We start from the raw sequence: 22187 nt of genomic DNA on the forward strand, positions 1-22187 counted from the left end.
GCTATAGTATATGTCTGCTATTAGTATATGTCTGCTATAGTGTATGTCTGCTATAGTATATATCCGCTATGGCATATGTCTGCTATAGTATATGTCTGCTATAGTATATATCCGCTATGGTATATGTCTGCTATTGTATATGACTACTATAGTATATGTCTGCTATAGTATATGTCTGCTATTAGTATATGTCTGCTATAGTAAATGTCTGCTATAGTATATATCCGCTATGGCATATGTCTGCTATAGTATATGTCTGCTATAGTATATATCCGCTATGGTATATGTCTGCTATTGTATATGACTACTATAGTATATGTCTGCTATAGTATATGTCTGCTATTAGTATATGTCTGCTATAGTATATATCTGCTATAGTATATATCCACTATGGTATATGTCTGCTATTGTATATGACTACTATAGTATATGTCTGCTATAGTATATGTCTGCTGTTAATATATGTCTGCTATAGTATATGTCTGCTATAGTATATGTCTGCTATAGTATATATCTGCTATTGTATATGACTACGATAGTATATGTTTGCTATTGTATATGTCTGCTATAGTATATGTCTGTTATAGTATATATCCGCTATGGTATATGTCTGCTATTGTATATGACTACTATAGTATATGTCTGCTATAGTATATGTCTGCTACTAGTATATGTCTGCTATAGTATATATCTGCTATAGTATATATCCGCTATGGTATATGTCTACTATTGTATATGACTACTATAGTATATGTCTGCTATAGTATATGTCTGCTATTAATATATGTCTGCTATAGTATATGTCTGCTATACTATATGTCTGCTATAGTATATGTCTGCTATTGTATATGACTACGATAGTATATGTTTACTATTGTATATGTCTGCTATAGTATATGTCTGCTATAGTATATGACTGCTACTGTATATGTCTACTAATGTATATGTCTGTTATAATATACAGCTACACCGATTTGATGACTACAGTTCATGAATATGTTCATTGAGGGCAATCATCCCTAAGGCACGTAACAGCACATCCTTGAGTTTCTAGTCGGTTGGGATTTTAAGAGGCTATATTCTCACGAACCACTCAGACTTCTGAAACCAAACGTTTTAGCAGCCGAGTGGAAGGCACTGAGAATATAGTATATAACAGCTACAGTATATAGTACATAACAGCTATGGTATATAGTATATAACAGCTACAGTGTATAGTATATAACAGCTATGGTATATAGTATATAACAGCTACAGTGTATAGTATATAACAGCTACAGTATATAGTAAATAACAGCTACAGTGTATAGTATATAACAGTTACAGTATATAGTATATAACAGCTACAGTATATAGTATATAAAAGCTGCGGTATATAGTATATAACAGCTACAGTGTATAGTATATAACAGCTACAGTATATAGTAAATAACAGCTACAACATATAGTATATAACAGTTACAGTATATAGTATATAACAGCTACAGTATATAGTATATAAAAGCTACGGTATATAGTATATAACAGCTACAGTATATAGTATATAACTGTTGCAGTATATAGTATATAACAGCTACAGCATATAGTATATAACAGCTACAGTATATAGTACATAACAGCTACGGTATATAGTATATAACAGCTACAGTGTACAGTATATAACAGCTACAGTATATAGTATATAACAGCTACAACATATAGCATATAACTGCTACAGTACATAGTACATAACAGCTACGGTATATAGTATATAACAGCTACAGTGTACAGTATATAACAGCTACAGTATATAGTATATAACAGCTACAACATATAGTATATAACAGCTACAGTATATAAAACTTGGTACATATTTATCTGTCAAACAGTCGAGCTGCCAATTGTATGTCTTCTTTTGATGGAGAGATAAGCACCTACACATAAGCACTTTGGAGAGACCCTCCTGTGAGGCTGTGACCCACTTAGAAGAGACACTCATGTGACCCACTTAGAATAGACGCTCATGTGACTCACTTAGAAGAGACACTCATGTGACCCACTTAGGAGAGACACTCAAGTGACCCACTTAGGAGAGACACTTATGTGGCTCACTTAAGAAAGACACTTATGCGGCCCACTTAGGAGAGACACTCACGCGGGCCACTTAGGAGAGACACTTATGCGGCCCACATAGGAGAGGTACTCATGTGGCCCACTTAGAAGAGACACTCGTGTGGCCCATTTAGGACACTTATGTGGCCCACTTAGGAGAAACACCTATGTGACCCACTTAGGAGAGACTCTTATGTGGCCCACCTAGGAGAGACACTTATGTGACCCACTTAGGGTAGACTCATGTCATGCACTGTTTCCTTCAATTGTCACTCTGTTGGTGTTATTACACTGTTGTTACACGGTGTTACGGTGTACGGTGTTACGGTGTTGTTACGGTTGTTACGGTGTACGGTTTTACGATTGTTACGGTGTTATGGTTGTTACGGTGTACGGTGTTACGGTGTTATGGTTGTTACGGTGTACGGTGTTACGGTGTTATGGTTGTTACGGTGTTGTTACACTGTTGGTTATTATGATGTTGGCAAATCCCTTGAAGCATTAACATTAACATGGTTAACATTACAGGTTGACTTGCAATAAAAGTCACATTACAGTTGTTTGGTATCAAAAGGTTCACTATGTCTTACTCTGTTGTGTTGTAGTGAAATGTGATTACAAGCTCTTAAAAGCTCAAAAACGAAAAGCCGCCGAAGATTGGAATCTCTTTATTTCGATGACGTAGCCATGAAATTTGGTTATTGTCTTGTTACGTGATGTTCTCATAAGAATTGAAAGGCCAATAAAAAGCTCAATATAAAACTTATCGTAGCACTAGTTTATGACAAACACTTTGGGTTTTACCGAAGACCCCGTATCAAATATAGATGCTCGCTACTTTACAGTTTTGTTTTGGTTTGTCTAATCGGCAAGTCGTAATCTGATCATGTGACCCAATACTTCGCAAGTAATTTCTGCAGCACTTTTCGATTATCACATGTGACCAACAGACTCGTCATGATTATCAAACAATGATATGTACTCCTTCAAGCTAAAGCTAAAAAATTAAACGAATTTTTACGGTAAGTTATAGGATATCACTGCTAAAAGTGACAGCATTACGATGACGATAAAACAGACACGTAAGAACAATAGACATGGTTTTATTGAATGCGTGAAGTATATTTGTGAAAATATTTCGACGAATAAGGTTGTATGAAAGTATAAACAGAAACCATCTCTCACAACTTCGTCACATTTGAGCCGTTTTGGAAAGAGAATCCAAACTACGGCGGTCTCATGTGGCTGCGATTTTCTGTTCGTTTTTGAGCTTTTAAGAGCTTGTAATCACCTTTCCACATATTTTGCACCTACAACATAGTAAGACATGGTGAATCTTTTCATATCAAATAACTGTAATGTGAATTTTGTTGCAAGTCAACCTTTAACAAATAATACCAGCTTTATTTGGACTGCTGGAGAAGGATGTCAAGTAGTGCCGCAAAACACAATAAAAATCGAATCTGCTATCGATTGGTAACAACCGTTATGAAATGATCAATTGGTATCACAGGCATGCGAGGAAGGAAGATTGTCTCTCACTAGCGCCAATAGTTACAGGTTTTACCTGACGCTACATAGCAACCCTTTGCAGACTTCACCATGGTTACAGCCTCTTTTTAAAATAATTTGAAAGGAAACTGCAGTGATTAACATTGGTATGCAGGTACTTACGTATAAAGGCATATATATGCACATATCTTGAGTTGAGATCTACAGCCTGATGATTTCGCAAGCACGATACCGACAGTAATCCTATATATATATATATATATATATATATATACATACGTATATATATATGAAAAAATATTACGAAGAAAGTAAACTTTTAGTAATTGCGCTACAAATTTGTTTTGTGCGATGCACTCATCAGACGCGGTTGTACTAAAAATTTATAGTACAAACGTGTCTGATGAGTGCATCGCACAAACAAATTTGTAGCGCAATTACTAAAAGTTTACTTTCTTCGTAATATTTTTTCATATACTTCATACTCCACTAATTATCTTTTAGGTGTAGAGTTCTCTTTGTATATGCTTTTGCACCTGCTTTTAGTTACTATATATATATATATATATATATATATATATATATATATATATATATATATATATATATATATATATATATATATATATATATATATATATATATATATATATATATATATATATATATATATATATATATATATATATATATATATATAGATATATATATATATATATGTATAAGGTAGAGAAAAGGTAGAGAAATATCTCCCTCTTGGAGAAGAAATTGAAAAATGCTGGAATGTAAGAACAACTGTAATCCCAGTAGTCATTGGGGCATTGGGCGCAATAACACCGGCGCATAAAATGTGGCTTGCCCAAATACCAACAGCAATCAACTCAGGTGAGTTGCAGAAAAGTGCGCTATTGGGAACAGCTAAGATCTTGAGGCGAGTGCTCAAACTCCCAGGTCTCTGGTAGGAGACCCGAGTTAGAGCAGAATTTACCACCCATACGGGTATCCGGGGTGAGGAAACAATTTTTTTATATGTATATATATATATCTATATCTTAGATGGTATTAATCGCCATGTAATGATGAACTTGGAGCACTAATTAAGTAAACTCGTCAGCTCTGAAAGAAGGAACTTGTCGGGTTTTAATAAAAGTACGTACAAGTGTTAGTAAATATCTCTAGACTAATCTATAATGAAACAGATAAAACTGCAAATAAAAGCAAACGTCGTCATATGAAATCTCATCAGATCAACAGTTCAGCAGGTTTAAATCAATCGGACTATTATTACAAACATCAGTAGATTATAAACGATAAAATGTAAAATGAGTGTGCAGAAAGCAGTTTAGCAGATAGAGACGAGCAGTTTAGCAGATAGAGACGAGCAGTTTAGCAATGGCTCAGACATTCATTATATGACGTCTGTATCGTTATTACAGATAACCGATATTCATCTTGACACATCACCACAACAGGACACCTGGTGAAAGATTTCAAGGCTTCCTATCTAAGCTGGTGCATGGTGCGGAGCACAATGCACCAGCTTAGATGCACCAGAAGATACAGAGCATGAGTTTATAATGCTTGCTAAGAAGAGTTGCCTGCTCGCTGCCTGAGCTCTCACTGCTTGAGCTCTCGCTCCCTGAGCTCTCGCTCCCTGAGCTCTCGCTGCTATCACCTGTTTTAGTAAAGGTCTATCGACTGGTTGACCGTTTAGAAACAGGAAAGATACAGCCTGTGATTAACATAAAAAGACTTCCTGTAGATATTGTGACAGCCGCTAGCAGAAGTCCGGCAGCCCAAGTGTTGTATCGAGAATAGAGCATAGCTAAAATTAAATCATAATAAAGATTAGTATTGCATTGTTACTACAATAATAGAGTTAGCCTTTAGATAATAACTTAATACAGGTACCAGTTAAAAGAGAAATGTCTATAATTAACTTACAATTCATAGAGTTCTCAACAGTCCAATATAATTAGAGCTAAATTCATGAAGTTATCAAGAGTCCAATGTAATTAAAGCTAAAATTATAGAGTTATCAACAGTTCAATGTAATTAGCGCTAAATTCATAGAGTTATCAACAGTTCAATTTATTTAGAGCTAAATTTGCGTTTTGTTTCAACAAGAAATATGGATTTGTAAAATTTCTGACTGCGTGGTTGAAGTGGTTTATTACCATTATATAACATTTCACTTGAAGGAATCAGATCACAGATAGAAATCATGATAATTGTATTTATATATATGTATGACCTAGAGTCGCATCGCCATGCTTCAAATCAAACTACTTACGCGAAATGCAGTAACTGATAGGAGTTGCCAAACCATCAGCTCCATAGACAACTCCAACAGCGATTGATGCATATCGCTTGTCAATCCTTTCTAAGACCACCACAGGAACAAAGGCCATGATACAGGCGAAAGCCAACCCTGAAATAGACACCTTAATGCAGCTGTTACACCTGAGATAGAAACGTATTTTATTGCTGTGATATAGATTTCGTACATGCTATAGTATGTAATAGATGAGTAATCAAAAATACCAAAGTCAGACATGATGTAAACATTAAATATGAGTTCTGTTAGTTTGGCTAAAACTATAATTAGTTCACTAAATTGGCTTGTGGTGTTGTCCTATTCGTACTGAAGTTGTAATGAGCCTGTCACATACTGCCAATCCTACAGTCGACCAGACATACGATGCAGCGGCAAGAAGCCGCTTGGTAGAAACTTTAATATAAAAGTAATAACATAGCAAGTTAAGTATTACATGACATATTCACACTTCTCCAAAACCACAAGTACAACCCGCACTATATACACAACACACACTACACATACTTTACACATTACACACAACACAGACTACACTCACAGTACACTCCCCACACATACACCACACACACACACGCACACACACACCACAGGCACACGCACACACCACACGCACACACCACACGCACACACCACACGCACACACCGCACGCACACACCGCACGCACACACACCACACACACACCACACACCACACACACACCACACACACACTACACTCACCACACACGCACATACACGCACATAAACACAAAGTAAAGTGTAATTTAATCAAATGTTTTTGCATTAAATGGTTTTGTCCAAAAACATATTTAGCATAATCCATTTCAGTACAATCCAAATTACTAGTTCTATACCTAGCTTTATAGTTAGTATGTTTTGCGCTTTATTTGGGTTTGACTGCATAATAACACATAAAATTGATTCTATATATTCTATGTTATACATATGCTCGTATATGTATCTACAATAGTTTGTGTCTGGATGCAAAACCATGCTGCAAGTTGATTATTCATCCCTCTGACATTATGCATGTCAACTTCGTCTAGTTTTAGCAGTTTTATGTTTTCATGTCCACATATAAGAGAAGGCAAATCCTTAATAGAGCTGTGATGCTCACCGCTAACAGAACATGTGACGTAGAGTGCTTCAGCAGTTCCCCAAATACAGATTGGCAGTATGCCAACTCCGCCAAGCAGTAAGGAGATACCGAGATGAGTCAGAGCTGAGGTAAACTTTTTGTTAGCAACAGTTGCGTGCACGATACGGGACGCCACCTCTATGGCCCCATAAGCTGACAGTGCATATGATACCTAAAAGTAGAAGTTCATGTAGATGTCTTTATGATTGAAGTAATTACAAATTTTTTGTTGCAAGTTTTCATAGTTAGTGTATCTTCAAATAAGATGTTTATTCTGGTCTCACAGTTAACTCGCGGCTGACTCATTCTCACTTGTTAACTAGTGTCAACACACTCAACCGATGGTTTCTGGTATGTCCTCACATGTTAACTAGTGTCAACAGATTTAACTGATGGTATCTGGTATGTCCTCACATGTTAGCTAGTGTCAACACACTCAACCGATGATTTCTGGTATGTCCTCACATGTTAACTAGTGTCAACAGATTTAACTGATGGTATCTGGTATGTCCTCACATGTTAACTAGTGTCAACAGACTCAACTGATGGTATCTGGTATGTCATCACATATTAACTAGTGTCAATGGACTCAACTGATGGTATCTGGTATGTCCTCACATGTTAACTAGTGTCAACGGACTCAACTGATGGTATCTGGTAGTTCCTCACATGTTAACTAGTGTCAACAGACTCAACTGATGGTATCTGGTATGTCCTCACATGTTAACTAGTGACAACAGACTCAACTGATGGTATCTGGTATGTCCACGCATGTTAACTAGTGTCAAGAGACTCAACTGATGGTATCTGGTATGTCATCACACGTTAACTAGTGTCAATGGACTCAACTGATGGTATCTGGTAGTTCCTCACATGTTAACTAGTGTCAACAGACTCAACTGATGGTATCTGGTATGTCCACGCATGTTAACTAGTGTCAAGAGACTCAACTGATGGTATCTGGTATGTCATCACATATTAACTAGTGTCAATGGACTCAACTGATGGTATCTGGTATGTCCTCACATGTTAACTAGTGTCAACGGACTCAACTGATGGTATCTGGTAGTTCCTCACATGTTAACTAGTGTCAACAGACTCAACTGATGGTATCTGGTATGTCCTCACATGTTAACTAGTGACAACAGACTAAACTGATGGTATCTGGTATGTCATCACATGTTAACTAGTGTCAACGGACTCAACTGATGGTATCTGGTATGTCCTCACATGTTAACTAGTGTCAACAGACTCAACTGATGGTATCTGGTATTTCCTCACATGTTAACTAGTGACAACAGACTCAACTGATGGTATCTGGTATTTTCTCACATGTTAACTAGTGTCAACAGACTCAACTGATGGTATCTGGTATGTCCTCACATGTTAACTAGTGACAACAGACTCAACTGATGGTATCTGGTATGTTCTCATATGGTACCTAGTGTCAACACACTCAACTGATGGTATCTGGTATGTCCTCCATGTTAACTAGTGTAAACACACACAGCTAATGGTATCTGATATGTCCTCACATGTTAACTTGTGCCAAAAGATTGAACTGATGGTAACTAGTATATACTTGAACGCTATCTAGTGTCAACACACCTAATTGAAAGCAGCTGACAGGTATTTGAAAAGTGTCATTCACGGAAGCTCTCTAAATATTTAGTAATAGTAAAACTGGTGAGTAAGCAGTCAGTAAACTTTGCGATGTTAAAAATAGATTACTTGGTGCTCTACTTTAGCTATTGCATGTCTCAAACTCACCACTTCTTTATGTAAGTATAACTCACATGGTACTTGGGTATCCCACACTCCTTTGCATAAACAGGAAGTAGCACAAATATGCTGGAATAGCCAATCGTGGCTAAGAAGCATGAAAGAACAAACAATAAATAGGCTCTGCAAGAGATGAGCAAAGACAGAGTCTCACGTAGACTGGGTGCAGGTTGTGTAGTGTTACTCATTTCCTGTCAAATATAAATACATTTATATTATTTCGCGGTCAGGCTAATGCGTTCTCTGGCACAAAACAATATTACTGGCTATAATTAACAGTTTATAGTGGACTGTTATTTATGTCACAATATGCACAAATAAATCTTAAACATGTTTAAAAGTAAAGATAATATGTGGAATCTGTTCTTTGCTAGCATTTCACAATCGTTGTAGATCACAGCTCTGTTCTTCCTTTAAAGAGTAGGGTTCACAGGCTAATTTTTAGAACCTGCATTCTAATGAGCTCTCGAAACATCACTCGATTCCTTTATTAATCGAACCCTCCTTGCTCTCAGTCTACTCTATACAAGCTCTGAGAAGAGGAAGAGCAACTCCTATTAAAATTACTCACATCTCGTTGGTGATGAATGTCTTCTATAGGAGGCTGTTTAGATGAAAGAGCAGTGTTTGTACCTACAAGCATTAAATAACTCCAAACTCAGCTGTTGCATGTATTCTGTTGAGTAATCGGGAGTATTCTGCCCTCGGAGAATTAAGCCGATCCATTAGAGTTTCTTATCAAATGACTGAAATATTTTTTCCGTACTGCTATCCATCACTTGTGTTTACCCTGTTTTTTTTCAGTTGTTTGTTCTAATTGCTTTTTTTAGTTTTTCCCTATATGTTTAGAGCTTTCAACTTTTTTAAAAATTTAATTGTAATAAGCTTCTCTTTCAATAAAGCTTCTTGCAAGCATTTCATCCACATATTTTTCTTTCCCATGCTTTGAGTCTCTTCAACATTTCAGCATAATATTAAAAATCAGCTTATAAACAATGAGAGGTAATGAGAGTTGCCTGCCACTCGCCATTAGCCTGGCACATTGCCAATGGCTAATTTGAGTAAGCTTACTAATAAGAGCCATGAGAACAAGCATAAAATTACGTTGCGCCGTAATGGAGAGCCGTAGCGCATTTTCAATTGTTCAATGAATCCATCAAACTCACTTAACTCAATTGGTAAGGTATTTGCCTAGCAAATGGGAAGTTCGAAGATCAAATCTTGTGGTATGCAGATTCTTCATTCTAATATTTTAATAGCTCTAACTGGACATATCAAAGAGCACAAGTACACACAGACAAACTTTGAGATTTATATACAATGTATCTATAGAAGAGAAAGAAGATAGACTCTCTTTCAGTCTAGATTTAGTTAAAATACTTTCTCTACACTAGTTCAACCGATGTAACAACTTTTATTCATCCATTACACTTTATGTCAGCATTCTTACATCAACCAATAACAAGAGGGTAGGACTTACATTGGCCAGTTTTATTGAATTCATGTGAGAATGCTGCTGACTGGTTGATAATTGTTTCAGGAAGTAAATTGCTGCCTTGTAAATTTTCTGTTATTTCAACTGATCGCTGCCCGTCAGAGATATCTATAGGTACATGTGAGATGTCAGTAAGGTCTCTACTGCAGCTAGCCATTGTAGGACAGAGAGTATCATCTTCTTTAGCCCTAGTAGATACACAGCTAGGGCTACTACTTTTGCTGTCCATTGTTAGAGTGGTGTTAGTGCAAGTAAGTTCATCATTGCTTAGTTCACCTGCAGAAATTTTCACGCCTTCAGCATTATTAGCTGCAACTGCTACAGGCTGAGTAAAACTAGTTTCTCTGCTGGCAGCTGTTGCTGAGTTGAAATTATGGCACTTCATTGTTTCATCTAATGTAGACAAGGAGTTGTCTTCTTTATTGCCTGTAACTGTTGCAAGCTCGGAGCCATTTATTCTTTTGGCATCAACTGTTGCAGAAGTGGAGTTATCATCTCTTCTGCTAGTGGATGTGTAATGACTGAAGTTTTTATTTCCCTTTGTTGAATCTGTTAAGATTCTGGAGGCTTTATCATTTTCAATCGCACTTATTGTAAAGCTGGATTTTTTCTCTTTGCTAGTTATGGTATTTGTAGGATAAGCGACACCGTCTTTTTCTGCAGTCGCAGAGGTGAAGTTGTCAACTCTCTTTGTATGAGTCGCTGTAAGATTACTGTTTTCTTCGTCTTTTGTTGTTACCGTCAGGTTGTCAGCTTTATTGGAATTGTCATCTTTGCTAAATGTTCCTGATGTACATTTCCATTCACTATCTTCAGTGTGGATAGCCTTTTCAAAATTGGAGCAATTGTCTCGTCTGACTATAACAGGGTTAAAACATGCATCTTCTCCTATGGTAGCTCGTCTAGTGCAGGGCTTGATGTTTGCCATGGATGCAGATGCTGTAGAGTTAACATTGCCGTCTGTGTTTGACACCGTATTTGCAAGGTCAAGGTTAGCATCTTTATTAATTGTAGCGGTATTGAGCATACACCTATTTTTGTTCAGACTATCAGATTTAAGGTGGTAATTTTCATCTCCATCAGTTGCAGCTTCTGCAATAAACAAGCTTTCTTCTTGTTCTGGTGCCAATACTAAAGGATCAATGTTTTCTTCCTTGTTGTCTGAAAAGTTCGAAGAGTTGCAGCTATCAACTCTGTTGGTTGTAGTTTTTGCAGCATTTTTCATTTTGTCTCCATCGATTGAAAGTGCTGAATCATTGGAGTTGTCCGATAAATCAGATGATGAGAGGCAGGAGTCGTTTGCTATATCAGTTGAAATTGTTGCAAGATTGGAGTTACATGAGACGCCATTTGACACTGCGCCAAGATTGAAGTTGTCACATTGGTTATGCGTATCTGTTACAAGGCGAGAGATTTCTTTTTGGTCACATACAACTGTTTTAGAGTTGGAGTTATCTGCTCTATCAGCTGCAACTGTCACACGGTTAGAATAGCCTGGTATATCAGATAAAAGTGCGGAAGGGTGAGAAGGGTTGTCTTCATATTTGGTTTCACCATCCTTAAGGCTGGAATTGTTTGTTTGGTTGCTTACAACTGCTGAAGGAGTGCAGCTCCCATCAAAAATAATAACTGGTGCAGAGCTGTAACTTTTAGCTTCGTTGCATCTAATGATTATGGATACAGGGTTGTCATCTCTATTAGTTGCAGCTGTTGAAGTGTTGAAGTTATTAACTCTTTTGGCTTCACCTGTGGAATCAGAACCACTAGTGATAACCATTGTAGGGATGAAACTATCATCTGTTCTGATTCTGTTAATGGATGTTGAAGAATTTATTTCTACTTGTGTACTAATAAAAGAGAGTGTTGGACTGAGATCATCACCTGTTGAGGCTGCCAAGCAACAACTACTAGGATTTGGAGTAGTCAATGAAAAGTTTGATTTGTCACCTCGGTCAGCATTTGTAGGTATGGTCAGAGAGTTGTCTTCCCTTGCCTCACACTGACTATCTGATACGAATGCTGGGTTTGAATGAGAATGCCCTCTATTCTCCACTATTGACTTCCTTTTAGTTAGCTTCTCTCGCCTCCTGCAAGGTTTCCAAGTACTTTCTTAGTTTAGGAAAAAAATGTTGTCTGTTGTTTACATCAGCTCAGCCTAGCAAAAGTTCCAACTTCATATGAGTATTTTATAATACGGCTGCAGTTAAAATGATACTAAAGATATTCACAAAGAAAGCCTTGAGTACTAACAATAACATAAGATCATCAAATAGTTATGTAGCTAATAAAGTAGCAGTTAGTTAAACTAGTCTTGAAAATTGGTTTTGGCAAGCAGAGCTTGATAGTGTTGTACTTTTCTTTCGTTTAAAAATCTTCTAACCCATAATGCATTTTTTAAAATCGATAGCTTATAAACAAGTAGGTTGTATGTTCCTTGCTTTATAAAGGACAGGACACGTTTTATACAAACTGTAATTTATGAAACTCATGTCTTATTTGTATGACTATTATATTATTTTATTAAATTATTATATTACTTCTGAAGAATGTGATAACTTTTAGCAAGTGAGTTGTCTTTTAAGATCATTCCTACTAGCTATTCCATTGTTAGTTAGTGTAACGAAGTGTGCGTGTTTGTGTGTGTGGTGTGTGTGGTGTGGTATGGTGTGTGGTGTGTGTGTGTGCGTGCGTGCGTGCGTGTGTTTTGCCATTTCACAAAAGTTAAGGAAACTATGTAATAAACAAACTTGTAATGTTTAGTTTTTAAAGCACAAATACATGTAAAGTTACTTTATTTAAATAAAGGTGTTACAATATAGCTGGTTTTATATACGAGGTAGGTATTTAAGAGTGTTATAAAAGGCTCACCAATAAGTCTCTGGTAGAATAAGCATGACTGGTACACACATCTGTAAGGCTATGAGCCCAGTAAACATGACAGCTTCTCGGTATGATAGCTTGTCAAAGAAGAGTCGAATTAAAGGCGGTGTGCAGAAGGTCCCTATACCAGATCCCGATGTAGACATAGCTATCGCTGAAACTCTCCTCTTTTCGAAGTATGTCGAGACAGACACGATACTTCCAACAAATGAATAGTTGTAGCCGATGCCTATGAATCAAACATGTTGTATTAAAAATGGCTGACTAATACTTCGAAAAAACAAAACTCTAGATATTTTCAAGTAAAAAACAGCACAGCATGTGAATTGCGGGCTTCATGAACACAATGCAGCTTCACAGGCCCCGTGAACAAGAAATGTGTTCGTCCTTTCATCTGAAGACACACTTACAAGTCCTTACTATAATCTACTACTGGAACTACTGCTCAATGGAACTACTGCTCACTGGAACTACTGCTCCCTAGAACTATTGCTCACTAGAACTACTGCTCACTAAAACTACTGCTCACTAGAACTACTGCTCACTAGAACTACTGCTCACTAGAACTACTGCTCCCTAGAACTATTGCTCACTAGAATTACTGCTCAGTGGAACTACTGCTAACTGGAACTACTGCTTACTGGAACTACTGCTCACTAGAACTATTGCTCACTAGAATTACTGCTCAGTGGAACTACTGCTAACTGGAACTACTGCTTACTGGAACTACTGCTCACTAGAACTATTGCTCACTAGAATTACTGCTCAGTGGAACTACTGCTAACTGGAACTACTGCTCACTAAAACTACTCCTCACTAGAACTACTGCTCATTAGAACTACTGCTCACTAGAATTACTGCTCACTAGAATTACTGCTCACTGGAACTACTGCTAACTGGAACTACTGCTCACCGGTACTACAGCTCCCTAGAACTATTGTTTACTGGAACTACTACTCACTAGAACTACTGCTTACTAGAACTACTGCTCACTAGAACTACTGCTCACTAGAACTACTGCTAACTGGAACTACTGCTTACTAGAACTACTGCTCACTAGAACTACTGCTCACTAGAACTACTGCCCACTAGAACTACTGCTCACTAGAACTACTGCTCACTAGAACTACTGCTCACTAGAACTACTGCTCACTAGAACTACTACTCACTAGAACTACTGCTTACTAGAACTACTGCTCACTAGAACTACTGCTCACTGGAACTACTGCTCACTAGAACTACTGCCCACTAGAACTACTGCTCACTAGAACTACTACTCACTAGAACTACTGCTTACTAGAACTATTGCTCACTAGAACTACTGCTCGCCAGAACTACTACTCACTAGAACTACTGCTCACTGAAACTGTTGCTCACCGGAACTTACCCATAAAGATGAAAGCCAGGAAAAGGAGGTAGACTGATGAACAACAGCCAAGCATAACAAATCCAGCGGTGATGAGACAAAGGCCAAGGCACAAAACTGTTCGCAAGCTCAACTTTGTAAGCAAAAATCCACTTGTTGGTCCTGAAATTAAGATGAGCTGATTTCAGGCGCTCAGTGTTATAATAAGATTGCTGCATTTTTAGCATTTTTTAACTAACCAAGTTCTGTTCTTATTAATGGAATTTCGATTACAAACTATTTTTTCAACTTGAAATGTATTCTCATAGAAATACATAGTTTATTTACATTTATTTATTTGTAATTTGACTAGGTTGGTATTATACAGTTATTCATAATTTTTAATATGACAAGGTTGGTATTATACAGTTAATCATGATTTGTAATATGACAAGGTTAGTATTATACAGTTAATCATGATTTGTAATATGACAAGGTTGGTATTATACAGTTAATCATGATTTGTAATATGGCTATATACTGGCATTATACAGTTATTCATGATTTGTAATATGGCTATATACTGGTATTATACAGTTAATCCTAATTTTTAATATGACTAGGTTGGTATTATACAGTTATTCATGATTTGTAATATGACTAGGTTGGTATTACACAGTTATTCATGATTTGTAATATGACTAGGTTGGCATTATACAGTTATTCATGATTTTTAATATGACTAGGTTGGTATTATACAGTTATTCATGATTTGTAATATGACTAGGTTGGTATTATACAGTTATTCATGATTTGTAATATGACTAGGTTGGTATTATACAGTTATTCATGATTTGTAATATGATTAGGTTGGTATTATACAGTTATTCGTGATTTGTAATATGACTAGGTTGGTATTATACAGTTATTCATGATTGTTCAAGTCACCAGACTACAAGTGCTTCTCACGCCGTTTGTGTGCATTTCTTCTACGCTTTAACATCTATGCATCGCTTACTGCAAACAGAGGCTGTGTGCATGTTTTTTCTAGAGCATTCTATCACAGAGCCAGTGTTGCACAAACACTGGCTCTGTGATTGACTGGACATGTCTGAGTCCAGTGACAAGGGAGTCTCAACAACTGAAGACATGCCCAGTTGAAAAGAACAACAATTTAAAGTTGTCTGTCATTCCTGCCACCACCAGTGACCGTTTTTGGGTATTGAACCTCAACCTGTTGTTAGCAGGTCAAGAGTTCGAGTTCAGGTCAAGAGTTCGAGTTCAGGTCAAGATCGAGTAGGATGTCTGCTTAGCTCACTGTAAGCAGAGGCTGGACGTGTTTTTGAGAGCCAGTGTTGCACAAACAATGTCTCTGTGATCTTGACTGGACGTGTCTAAGTCTAGTGGCAAGGAACCCCTTACATGTGTAGACACGCCCAGTTGCTGAGAGCAATTTAAGGTTGGATGTCATTATTATCACCACCAGTTGCCTTTTATGGGAATTTAACCTTGACCTGTTGTTTAGAGGCCAGGAGTTTTAGAGCACAAACCTGTTGTTTGCAGGTCAGGTGTTCTAGACCACTTGGCCATTCAACCATCTTGGACTGGATTACCATTCTATACACCAGTACAATCCAGCCTTTAGTGCCGTGGTAGACCATGAATGAGTGCTACATTGAAAAACATGCTACATATGCTACAACGTGCACATGTAGCAAAAAGCTGCTCATGCAAACTTATTCACTGCATGTTACTTGTCTCTATTCCTCTATACAAGCTGTTTGGTTTAAGAAATCTCTCTTTACTGTTCAACTATGATATAGTAAATATACCGGTATACGTAATATAATACAGTCAATAATATAGTAATGTAGTATAAGAAATAATATGTTAATAAAAATAGTATACGATATACATTATTGTACATAATATAGTAAAATAATATTTATGTCATACTGTGGGGAACAACTCCCGAGGCCAGAGCTGGATGCCAGAGCAAACCTTACTCCGAGGAAGCCGACGCTACGACCGGATTAAGCCCCGACTCAGCAGGGGACATGGCCTCTCGGTGATACTTGTGGTTGACTGAAAGTCGGCTGCCAAGTCGACTATGCTACCAAGGGGCAGAGCCAAGCATAGACAAAAGTTATAAAAGGAGCCGTAGAAGCGACCAACATCAGAGCACCTGGAATTTGACTATTTTGACTACGACTACTAAAGTAACATCATCCGATGCAGTTACTTATATACTTACTGTATATTTGACTATGTTGACTACGACTACTAAAATAACTTTACCCCATGCAGTTACTTAAATATTTATATTTGAATAGGTTGACTACGACTACTAAAGTAATTCCACCCGATGCAGTTACTTATATACATATACTAGCTGTGCTACCCGGCGTTACCCGGGTAATAAAAAAGTCTTTGGACAGAAAATTGATTTGTTTTTAAAATATAACAAAAATTGCCATTCTAATTTTCAAACTACATATCATGAGAGAAATTTTTAGTGTAGTTGAAATAAATTAAGAGAAATATAAAGCAAATGTAGAGGTTTTCAAACATTGTCAAACAGCTATAACTTTCAAACTTCCTATCACAAAGAAAAGGTTTTGTGCAGGACAACTGAATTAAAAATAAATAAAACAACTGTAAAGGTTTTCAAACAACTGTAAGTTTAAAATTTTATAGCGTGGAAGAAGTGTTTAGTTGAAACAAATTAAAAATAAAATAAAAATGTAAAGGTGTTTAAATGTAAGTGTGAACTCATTAGAGATTAATGGCTAAATATAGTCTATTTTGCAACGATTACAATCAAAAATTATTTGGTATACAATTATATGATTTCAGTTTGTTTTAGTGTTAGCATGCAAAAATTGGCATGCAAAAACATCGAAGGCTATAGAGTGAGTATAGACATACATAGAGCGGTATAGAAACCCTTAGTCATTATCTGATGCAATCACCTCCTAGTAAAAATCATCATCATTAAAAATAGTACCAAAATACTATGTTAACTTTGGTAACTATAGGTACCTACAATGACTTTAGTGTATTTTGTGGTTATGATTTGCAAGATAGAACATTACACTGTACTACGTGGAGCATTGTTACCTTCGAGACCGACGTGCAACCTAAACACTGAACCTAAATTAAATGAATTTAGCTTACTAAACACATACTTGAAGGAAGTTTTAGTATGTATTTTAATAAACTTCAAACTTTTAACAAAATTTTATTATTTACGTTAACGACTCATGTTTATTATAACGAATACCAGATATAACGAATATGGATAACTCGCCCTGGAGATTTCAGTGACGTGTATCTTTTAATAACATATATATAATCGGTACACTAATCGCCAAATTTCAAGTTCGAGATAAATTATTGTTGATTTCGTGGGCTGAACAAGTTTGCCCTAACAGAAAAAAGACGAAGAAGCATCGTGTTGCATATACTTAGGTCCTAAAATATTTCAATATAATTGTCTGCGCAATATGAATTGGCCTTGACCCCAGATATAGTAACTGAACTTTACGAAAAATATTTCGTAACAGAGGTATCGTAACGGGTGGCTACACCGATAAAATAATCAGTGTGCGCTATAGCTATAGCCAAAATGACGAACAGATCCAATGACGACAATACACTTTGAGAAATATATATATATATAAATATTTGCCGAGGTGAATTTGCTCCCATATGGCAACATATATCGGCAAGCGAATAAATAAATCTAGGTTGCCTAATGCGCACGGTCTCAGGCTGGTGAATGGCAGTGTCCGAGATCGAATATTCTTCAGTATGGAATATTTATTCCGAGATTTTAATAGCTATAGCTGGAATGACAGACAGATTCACAGACGACATACTTTGAGAAATATATATATAGATATGACTATGTTGACTACTAAAGTAGCTTCTCCCCATGCAGTTACTTATATATTTATTGCATATTCAACTGTTTATTATATATAGTTGCTGAAAAATATATACATTCATTGCCTTGCACTCGAGTGGTTTGTTCACTTGTCGAGCCAGTAAAGGAACTCGGTTGGTTCCTGTAGCATAAGGCATTTAGTTGCAGTGCAAAATAATTTTTTGCCAAAATTAATGTTTCTTTACAGATTCATTCTCTAGAAACAGAGATAAAAGGGGGAAAGAGAAAGAGCTATAGTTATGGATGATTAGCTGATCAGTGGAATGACAATTTTTTACGACTTTTGAAATAAGCTCATTTTCTTCTAGTTTCAGAAAGAACCGCGTGCAAGAAACCTTTGAAGTTGTTTTTCTTCTTGATATAATAAGTAAAATTTTCCTTTTGATTGAGAAGAGAGATATGATCACTGTGAGAGATATGATCACTATGAGAGATATGATCACTATGATGGGACATTTAGAGTTATTTGATACCAACTACACATGCACATTTGCTTCCATTATAAAACTCTTTAAATTATTTGAGGCAGTATTTTCTTGGCTTCCAGATAGTATAAAATTTACTGTTTACAAAATAGTAATTCCGAAGCTATGAAATGCAACATGCGTAAATGATGGAACATTTGTGATGTCCCATCGCAAATAATTGGCTAAAGAAGAGATAGTATATTTATCACTCACTGACTCTTTCATATACGCTCACTATACACGTCATGAATAAAGCATCCGCTTAAATCTGAGCTTTTTAAAAAATGATCTCATTCAAACGCTTATATCTCTGGACAGGGTTAGCCTACAAAGACAAAGATGACATCAAATTCTCGCTGATGTTTTAGCCTTTTATTGGTCTTAATTTCATTTGATCGACTTCAATGGTGCAATCACACCTTCAAGGGCCCGAAGAAGATCACAGCAGATATGTTAACACAAAAACATCAATTAAGCTGCTGAAATTATTTCTGTCTACAGTCGGTGAGGAGAACTGGATTATGATTAGGCCATGGACAGTTAGTCAAAGGGGCAGCCAGTCAAAGTTGGCAGTCAATATATATTAACAAATTGGCAGTTTGAAAGACATACTCAGTGGCCAAAAAGATGAAATTAAAAACTTTTATTTGATTTAGCAAAATAATGATGAATATTGAACTACATTCAGCGATGCCAACAGACTTCTAAACAAATCTACAGCAACAATTGATCATATATGATATGAGATATGATCACTGTGAGAGATATGATCACTGTGAGAGATATGATCACTGTTAGGGATATGATCACTGTGAGAGATATGATCACTGTGAGAGATATGATCACTGTGAGAGATATGATCACTGTTAGGGATATGATCACTGTTAGAGATATGATCACTGTTAGAGATATGATCACTGTGAGAGATATGATCACTATGAGAGATATGATCACTGTTAGGGATATGATCACTGTTAAGGATATGATCATTGTGAGAGATATGATCACTGTGTGAGATATGATTACTGTGTGAGATATGATCACTGTTAGAGATATGATCACTGTGAGAGATATGATCACTATGAGAGATATGATCACTGTTAGGGATATGATCACTGTTAAGGATATGATCATTGTGAGAGATATGATCACTGTGTGAGATATGATTACTGTGTGAGATATGATCACTGTTAGAGATATGATCACTGTGAGAGATATGATCACTGTGAGAGATACGATCACTGTTAGAGATATAATCACTGTGAGAGATACGATCACTGTTAGAGATATAATCACTGTGAGAGATATGATGTTAGATGGTGAGAATAAAGTCTCAAAATCTAAAAAGTTAAATGAAAACAATTACCTTATTCGAAGTTACATATCTTAAATTCACCTTTCGCTAAAGGAATCTAAGAGTGGCGATCGGAGGAAAGATTACTGTTGATTCCCTCAGTTCAACTCATCCTAGGAGACCAACCTCTTTCGTATCTCTCTTCTCATCATCCTCTGTATACTACTGCTTCTCTCGTATCTTTCTTCTCATCATCCTCTGTATAATACTGCTTCTCTCGTATCTCTCTTTTCATCATCCTCTGTATACTACTGCTTCTCTCGTATCTCTCTTCTCATCATCCTCTGTATAATACTGCTTCTCTCGTATCTCTCTTTTCATCATCCTCTGTATACTACTGCTTCTCTCGTATCTCTCTTCTCATCATCCTCTGTATACTACTGCTTCTCTCGTATCTCTCTTCTCATCATCCTCTGTATAATACTGCTTCTCTCGTATCTCTCTTCTCATCATCCTCTGTATACTACTGCTTCTCTCGTACCTCTCTTCTCATCATCCTCTGTATAACACTGCTTCTCTCGTATCTCTCTTCTCATCATCCTCTGTATAATACTGCTTCTCTCGTATCTCTCTTCTCATCATCCTCTGTATAATACTGCTTCTTTCGTAGCTCTTTTCTCATCATCCTCTGTATAATACTGCTTCTCTCATATCTCTCTTTTCATCATCCTCTGTATACTACTGCTTCTCTCGTATCTTTCTTCTCATCATCCTCTGTATACTACTGCTTCTCTCGTATCTCTTTTCTCATCATCCTCTGTATACTACTGCTTCTCTCGTATCTCTTTTCTCATCATCCTCTGAATACTACTGCTTCTCTCGTATCTCTCTTCTCATCATCCTCTGTATAATACTGCTTCTCTCGTATCTCTCTTCTCATCATCCTCTGTATAATACTGCTTCTCTCGTATCTCTCTTCTCATCATCCTCTGTATACTACTGCTTTTCTCGTATCTCTCTTCTCATCATCTTTTGTATAATACTGCTTCTCTCGTATCTCTCTTCCCATCATCCTCTGTATAATACTGCTTCTCTCGTATCTCTCTTCTTATCATCCTCTGTATAATACTGCTTTTCTCGTATCTCTCTTCCCATTGCTAATAATGTTTTTCTCTTTTGCACTCATTTAGCTTTTTAAGTTAGTTGCCAAGTAAAATTTTGCTGTTTTCTCTAGTTTTTGTCAAGCCAGTGCTCTATTTTACACTTACCTAAACCAGTATTGGATATTTACTAGACTGTATTAAAAGCAACTAACTTTAAAGCAGAAGCAAGCAATGAATAATACATAAAAACACACAAGTATGTTGCAAAACTATTTGTGGTTGTTGTCAGCAGTGTACAATCAGTTACCGTATAATACCAGCTATAGTGCAGTGTGTAAAATTGGTAGGGTGTATAGGCTATACGAATGAATAGTCAAATTACTAATACAATATGAATATGATAATATCTAACTAATAACAGTTAGCTTGAATGCTCTGTGTTTATTATGGATTGTCACTATAATCATACAATACTTTATCCCTGTGCTTGTTATGTATTGTTATTATTATTATGGATTGTCACTATTATTATACAATACCTTATCCCTGTGCTTGTTATGTATTGTTATTATTATTATGGATTGTCACTATTATCATACAGTACCTTATCCCTGTGCTTGTTATGTATTGTTATTATTATTATGGATTGTCACTATTATCATACAATACCTTATCCCTGTGCTTGTTATGTATTGTTATTATTATTATGGATTGTCACTATTATCATACAATACTTTATCCCTGTGCTTGTTATGTATTGTTATTATTATTATGGATTGTCACTATTATCATA

The 22187-nt window shown here is 36.4% G+C and overlaps 1 protein-coding gene across 1 annotated transcript; it reads right to left on the bottom strand.

Annotated features, from left to right (window-relative positions):
- Nucleotides 1-4641: 4641 nt before the first annotated feature.
- LOC137407877 (dentin sialophosphoprotein-like) lies at nt 4642-13382 on the bottom strand. Its single transcript, XM_068094256.1, has 7 exons — nt 13225-13382; nt 10342-12443; nt 9433-9494; nt 8876-9052; nt 7059-7251; nt 5897-6034; nt 4642-5428 (listed from the first exon to the last, which is right to left on the bottom strand). Exons 1-7 carry the CDS (start codon nt 13380-13382, stop codon nt 5295-5297), a joined length of 2964 nt encoding a protein of 987 aa, XP_067950357.1. The 3' UTR covers nt 4642-5294.
- Between the last annotated feature and the right edge of the window lie 8805 nt (nt 13383-22187).

Source organism: Watersipora subatra, chromosome 11 (genome assembly GCF_963576615.1).
Source record: "Watersipora subatra chromosome 11, tzWatSuba1.1, whole genome shotgun sequence".
NCBI classification, from domain to species: Eukaryota; Metazoa; Bryozoa; class Gymnolaemata; order Cheilostomatida; family Watersiporidae; genus Watersipora; species Watersipora subatra.

Coding starts and splice junctions, on each gene's coding strand:
- LOC137407877 (XM_068094256.1), bottom strand. CDS start 13,382: ATGTCTACATCGGGATCTGGTATAGGGACCTTCTGCACACCGCCTTTA. Junction 7,252..8,875: donor GTGGGATACCCAAGTACCAT/GTGAGTTATACT, acceptor TTCTACTTTTAG/GTATCATATGCACTGTCAGC. Junction 6,035..7,058: donor CGTCACATGTTCTGTTAGCG/GTGAGCATCACA, acceptor TGTCTATTTCAG/GGTTGGCTTTCGCCTGTATC.